At 37.0% G+C, this 7500-nt stretch overlaps 1 protein-coding gene across 4 annotated transcripts in view; it reads left to right on the top strand.

The window, feature by feature from the left end:
* The window catches only part of LOC106877763 (active breakpoint cluster region-related protein), a 48981-nt gene extending 43873 nt beyond the window's left edge, over positions 1-5108 (top strand). For 3 of the 4 annotated variants that reach the window (XM_089353593.1, XM_089353591.1, XM_089353592.1), the window contains 2 exons: positions 2982-3087; positions 4852-5108. In XM_089353593.1, coding sequence (XP_089209719.1) covers positions 2982-3087; positions 4852-5038 — 293 coding nt within the window. In that variant the 3' untranslated portion in view covers positions 5039-5108. The remainder of the gene's footprint in view (positions 1-2981; positions 3088-4851) is intronic. The other variant, XM_089353594.1, reaches the window with a different exon arrangement.
* The last annotated feature ends 2392 nt before the right edge of the window (positions 5109-7500 follow it).

The raw sequence follows: 7500 nt of genomic DNA, 5'->3' as shown, positions 1-7500 counted from the left end.
GTTCGCCATGTGGCAATAATGCAATTGAATATGGGATGAATGGACAGGACAACTTCGTCCTACCTTATGATCCTTTATAATTAGACACGTCCAACATACAAAAATAGCAGTCGTTTTGATGGTCTGTCGGTTCTTGCCAGCTTCTCGGAATATCAAACGGCATGCATTTCCCAATTTTCCATCCTTCTAATGTAAATTTGTAACTACCACAGATGACATAATGAACCCTGGTTAGTCCCGGTCTCGAATGGGATTGCCGAAAAATTCTTCATAATCGACACCATATTTGGTACTTTGTGAAACAACACATTTGACTTACTTTAAGCCAGTGAAATGTCAACACACAACAGAAGCAATCAACTGGTAGCCTGCAGTGTCTCGAAGCTATCATTATATTATTTGAAACATCAAATATCAAAATGAATGCATTGCAGTCAAAGGAAATAAATGTGACACAAGCTAAATATTGAAAGACTTCGTGATTCTTTATTAATTTTCTTTTTGTACAACTCTTACAATTTTCAAAAAATAGCTTACTTGAATATTTGTAAAATACTGCTCTTATATACTAGAACAAAAAAAAAACGACTTCATGAGTTTCATAAATATGCAAACATGTTTTCTTGCGTTTACTCGAACAGTTCTATCAATAGTAGCCTATTGTTATGCGGTTTATTGTCTGTATGAATATTTTAGCATCAGTGAAGTCTACCATTTTTTTTTTATTCTGGAAAGTTCTAAACAAAAGCAGAACCTTGAAATTAGTGTAATTTCAACACAGTGTTACACGACAGAAAAAAAAATTGTTTCGATATAACTGATAAAATATTGATGCTATTATGAAAAGAATGAAAATAATTTTACCGTCATGTTTAGAACGCTGAAAATATGCAAGAAACTTTAAAGAAAACGTCACGTGAAGAATTTTCTGTTGTGATGTGTTACAGACAAAATTCATTCAGGTGGCTCTGCTCTAACGGCTGGGATGGATTTGTCTGTTCGAATCTGTTTAAAATGCGCGCAGGTTAACGTAACTGCCGTCGGTACTCATTCGTTCAATGGCTGTTTTTTGTTTATGTTGAGTACCGTTTATCAGGTTATTTGAAACGGATTCGCCTTTCAGCCGATCTCTTGGAAAGATAGACCAATCGTCTTTTTTAGCAAGAAAGAGCGAGTCGTCTACCGCTCTCTGATTGCTATGACAAAGGGAATTGTATCGTTGATACTGTTGAAAGGTTTATGACAAAGCTTTTTCTCCCCGGCTAAGGTCTTATCAATTTTTACAATATCATTTAGGAGGAATGTATGAGTAAAGAGAGAGAAGTGCTAACCCCTTGTGTAATTTATGGATGACAGTAACAAAAATAAGCATGGATAAATGGGCCCCTAATTAACAATGAATTTGTAAGCTGACACCAAGAACTCATGCAGGCACTTGCTTTTTGGTATGTATATGTAATCTTGTGGTCATATCATTCCATTTAGTGGAAATTTCGTTTTATTTTATTGTTCTGTTGTGTTATTGCTATTTATCATTTGCTGTCTTTATTGTTTAGTTATTTCCCCGCTTTTAACTAATATAAATTCCCCACTAATATGTTTTTCTTTTGGATTTTTGCCTTTATCTTGTTTCCCCGATCTCGTGGGTCCTTGTAACCAATAAAAGAATTCATCATTATGATTGATATTGAGTCGGCGAGTTGGCAGAATCGTTAGCACGCCGGGGAAAATGCTTAGCGACATTTCTGAGTTGAATAGCCGACGCGGTCGACTTTGCCTTTCATTCTTTTGGGGTAAATAAATCAAGTAACAGTGAAACACTAGAGTGGATGTAATTGACTAGTCCCCTCCCACCAACTTTCAGGCTCTGTGCCTTTAGTAGAAAGGATTATTATTGTTAAGGCAGCGAGCTGGGCAAAATGCTTTGCGGCATTTCGTCCATCTTTACGTTCTGAGTTCAAATTCCGCCGAGGTCGACTTTACCTTTTATCCTTTTGGAGTCGATAAACTAGGTACAGTTGAGTACTGGCATCGATGTGATCGACTAGTCCCCTCCCCTAAAATTCAGGCTTTGTGCCGTTAGTAGAAAGGTTATTATTATTATTATAGTTATCATTTTCCAATTGGCTTGCATTTTATTTTATCTTTTGACGGAGTCTCAACCAGAAACCTCAGGCACGTATATATTAAATATAGAGAAACTTCCTGAGAATGTCGGTGGTTAATATCGACACAATTTTCTGAGTCACATTGATTGTTAGTATCCCAGGGATCTAGTCGAAAAACTTTTCAGTACCTTTTTTTTTATCATTCCCGGGGCACCTACAACATCAGGGATGGTTTTGATTTTTAATTGCCACGTCCAAGATATCTCAATCTCAAGGTCCTTATCTTTCGACAGTTTTTCAAATTCCTTTGTTGAGATGTTTCTATCCGTAGTTACTGTAACGTCAATTAGCAGGCATGTTCTTTACTTTAGGTCTTTGATGACGATGTCTGATCTGTTAGCATCTATTTGCCTGTCTGTATGTATCCCAAAATCTCATACGATAGTAACATTCCCTCCATTATTATTATTATTATTATTATTATTATTATTATTATTATTATTATTATTAGTGAGTGAGTGAGAGAGCAGTGCATGCCATCAAAGTGACACAGGGGTAAAATATACGAAGCCCATTATACCCATCATGACTACCCGTCTGATAAGGGTACACCAGGCACATGCATCACAACCATATGTGCGCGACATGGTGATCTCATATCAAGATAAACAGCGCATGACCTCGCAGGTGGGGCCTAGTTAGAATTTTCTTCAGGTCGAGTAGCCCATCCTGTTCAAAAGGTCCCTAAATAAGGTTTGTTTAAGGATGTTGAACAAAACACCCATGTTTCCAAAGGTGAATTATTCAAACCCCCAAAGAATTCCTCTCAACACATTATTATTATTATTATTATTATTATTATTATTATTACAGATATATACAATGAAACTAGAAAAGAGATAGCCCTCAGGTCACTGATTTGCCAATTACCCATGGAAGAACGTCGCGTTTTATTCTGTCTTTTGGATCATTTCGTTAAGTAAGCTACCTGTTCCATTTCTTCCAGTTACTAATGAAAGAAAGATTTATGATGGAAAAAATAGACAGATTCTGCCTAGTCACCATTCTAAATCACTCCCTGCCATGTTAAATTAGGAAATGTTGTACTAGATACTCTAGTCTCACGTTAAACGCACTATGATGACATTAAGGCTGCATGGTCGCAGTGTAGGGACTGCTTCAGCGAGCAAGCCTCACTACGACTGCTCAATATGCTAGAAATAGCAGCTAAATCTCCCTTAAATTACACTTTATCGTCTTAAAATTCTTCACACCGCACCTTTTAAGCAAGAAATTACACGCTGGGATAATGTAATTTTATGTACCCTTAAGACATGATGATCGTAGGTAGAATGAATTTGATTGTAAGTATGTTTAATCAAAGTACAACTGTGTTAATCGACTACCACAACAACAACAACAATAGCAACAACAACAACAATAGCAACAACGACAACAATAAAACTTATAACAAATTCTTAACCTGAAAGCTCCCTAATCTATTCCTAAATGTTGCCAAACTGGAATAAATTATTTTAACACTTTAGACATCACTTCTAGAAAACACAGATATTTCCGTTCAACTGCTTATAAATATAAGCATTTCTGGCAGCGTCATTTGTAAATATATGCATCTATGACAGTACTATTAATACATAGAAGCATTTCTGGCTACACTATTTGTAAATATAATCGTTTCCAGCTGCACTACTAGTAAATATAAACATTCCTGGCAACACTACTAATCGATATAAACATTTCTGGTTGTAATACTAGTAAATATAAATATTTCTAATAACTCTGCTCCAAAATATGAATGTCTCTGGCCACACTACTAGTACCGTATTTTAACGTGTATAAAGAACCCTTTTTTTTGTCAAAATTTAGGTTTTAAAAATATGTTTCTTATACATGGATCTCTTACAAAGCCTTTTTACAAATGTTTAGCCCCCCCCCCCCCCAAAAATAGGGGTTCATTATACACGTTAAAATACGGTAAATATAAACGATTTTTGGCAAAACTACTAATAAATATAAACGTTTGTGGCAACAGTTGTAGTAAAGATGCGCTATTTCCTGCAGAAGATGAGTCAGGAACCCAGACGATTGGGGAAAGCCATCAAGGAGATAGTCGTGGCAGCTGAAACTAGTTCATGGTGGTTATGGTTGATAGGGTACAGCAAGTGGAAGCCTTCCATAGGTGAACACTAGTTCAGTCCTTGCTGCCCCACTCAGACAAAGCGTACAGGCTAAAGGGCGAAACGCTTGTGATCCTGAGATACCTGAGGGCGATACGGAAGGGTTTCCAGTATTGCAATAGATTTAGAAGGGCTTGCAAAACATGTGAGTAGCTTCCGCAGTTTCTACGTGGGGACAGCATCTCTAACGTTTATTTCACCATCTATTTTTTTTTAAGGGTAAAAACCCCTTTCGGTCCGAGGCACAACTACGGGAAAGGTTGTTTCGGAGGAAACGTTAATCTTCTCTCCACAACAACAAACTAATTTTACTCCACTTTGCGAACGTTCTGTTTTCACTAATTACCGAAACAGATCGCTTGTTTCATTAGACTGCATTGTTTCATTATTAATACCAGTTCGAATTTGCTAAAAGCACGTTCGAACCTGTAAACAAGACAGTAAACATACAATGCTAAAATGCAAAATGTAATGTTTCATTATATTCCTCTCTGCTACGTTTGCCATGTAAACTATACTAATTATTTTTTCCTTGTTCTCTGCAGAGTTTGTAGACACATAGGAAACAAAATAACACCTACAGCAGTGGGACGGATACTCTGTGCTGTGTTTTATGACTTAGAAGGTTCAGAAAAAACATCAGAGTACCGGAAACAGCAGAATAAGTTTGTCAGTGTAATGGAATACATTGTTTACTTGAGATTAGAAGGAATCAGTCTTTACACAAATTAAAAACGGATGAATAAAGGAAAGAAACTGAAACAAAACAATAATAAAAGAGCAAAACTAAGTTGCTAAATAACGTTTTTCATCGTATTAATTATTTTTGGCATTTCACATTCTGAGTTCAAATCCCGAAGGAATTAACTTTGCCTTTCTTTATTTTAAGATCGATAAATAAAGTACCAATCAAATGACGTGTTCTGCTATAAGCACAAAGTCAGAAATTTTGGAAGAGGGGCTCTAATAGATTACATCGACTCCAGTACTCAACGGGTACTTATATTATCTACCCCGAAAGGTAAGGTCCGTCGAAATACTGCGAAGCGTTTTACTCGGAGCGGTCACGATTCTACCAGCTCATCGCTTTAAGTTCCAATCAAAGGAGCGCGATATAATCAGCTGATCCCGCCCCCTTCCTCCTTCCATGTGTCCGGTTTTTTCTCAGTTAGAAATAATCATTTTATTTTTGTTTTGGTAATTCATGTTCTGCGTTCAGATCCCACCGCGGTCAACTTTCACTTTTTATCCTTTTGGGGACGACGAAATAAAGTACCTGTCAAGTAATGGGGTTAATGATATTGACGAACCTCTTACTCTTAAAACCCTTGTTTCTAAAATGTTGCTAACTTACTTCTTCTGGCAAAATTCGCTGAAGTTAATTTAGCCTTTTATTCTTCCAAGATCGATAAAATAAGTATTTTACAATTCCTTTCTGTATAACACCATCAAGCTAACGACCGATCACTGATGACATTTATGACAAGTACAATGCACACTGCGGCTCATTACGAAATTTTCACAGGTGTCTTCAGAGGTGTTTATCTGTTAACTTCCTTTGAGTATTTTTTCTGTTCTACAAGACACCATCTTGCTGGTGAGAGCCGATTCTCAGAGACAGAAGGGAGAGTGAGGAAAGAAAAGAGAATCAACACCAATATCCCATGAGTGGGAAACCACTTAGCCTATTGGTTAGGACGTTCAGCTCATCATAAAAAGGTTGTTCCGTACAGTATTTTGTCCTTCATTTCACGTTAGTCCAGTCTACCCAGCTGTAGTGTGAACCAAATGAATGAGGTGTTTCCCTCTCCGAATATACCGCTGAGTCGAGGTTGAGGGGTCGAGGAAAGTGTCTATGTATGTGACTCTACGCATCTATTCCCCTCGTATCTACATCGAATTGGTTGATTACTTATGGCTTAGTGCGGGAGCCAGGATGAAGACACTCCTTGCTAACAGAGAAAACTCTACTGAAAGGTACTAGATAACCCTATGGTTTATATTGATAAACCTATTGTTTTTATTTTATGTAGTACCCTTGTTACAGCTGCATAGACTGCGTTATTGTGCCCTATATACTATTATCACACGTGTAGTGATGCTCATATAATGATATAATCTGGAAGGATGTCTTATGTTTTGCGAGTGGGAGTCGAACCCGGAAGCATCTGTTTCGTGACTCAGCCATGGTACTTCATTTTATGAAAACAAGAAGAAAGAAAGTAGACATAACCGCAGCAAAATTGCGACACGGAATATTAGTTTCATTTTTTTTACACAAGGCCAGCAATTTGGGGAGAGGGGGCAAGTCCATTACATCGAGCCGGGTACTCAGCTAGTACTTATTTAATCGACCCTGGTAAGGGATGAAAAGCGAAGTCGACTACGGTGGAATTTGAACTCAGAATGTGAATACGGACAAAATGCCGATAAGCATTTTTTCCGGCATGCTAACGATTCTACCATCTTGCCGAGCACAAGAAATATTTTCTACGCTGCTATATAAATGAATGACACGAGATCTGGTTATTTCTTACGCATACATTATGAGTTATCTCCCTTGAATGTATCAATTACGGGAGACAACTCTTACTTTTTTCAAATTAAATTTTAAAAATGTATACAACAGGCCGTGACCGCGTTGTATAAAAGAAAATTAAAACAAAAATAAAATAAAGAGTTGATAGTAAATGCAGATTACGATGAGTTCTAAAGTTTCAGGCTTTATGGCTTTTGAACAACGATTTTGCCTTCTAACAATTACATTTTACTTTAAATTAATGAGAAAATGTAAAATATTGGCATTTAGTATGAAAGAGAATGTGACTCGATATCCGAGAGACGTCCGTTGTAAATTTAAAGTGAAGTTTATATATGCACAATTATGTGGATGTATGCATAATTCACGTATGTATATTCATTTATATGCGTGTGTATTGGACATAAACGGATTATTTGTCAAAATGAATTCCTAGTTTTTTCGGTATATCTCTTGTGATGCAGTTTAATATCATGTGATATTTTCCTGGAGGTCATTGAGCGCTTTGGAGTTTTCAACAAACAGACGTCACACATTTTCCCCGTCACCAAGGCGATCCAGCCATGATTGCTCAAGCCCCAGCATGCACTATCTTAGTTAACACTTATCGCTCGGAAGCTCAAATTTTCTAATCCACAACCACTTTGATGGAACC

This window comes from Octopus bimaculoides, chromosome 6 (assembly GCF_046866305.1).
Source record: "Octopus bimaculoides isolate indiv1 chromosome 6, ASM4686630v1, whole genome shotgun sequence".
In the NCBI taxonomy this organism is placed as follows: Eukaryota; Metazoa; Mollusca; class Cephalopoda; order Octopoda; family Octopodidae; genus Octopus; species Octopus bimaculoides.
This window is presented reverse-complemented; position numbering and strand designations above follow the sequence as displayed.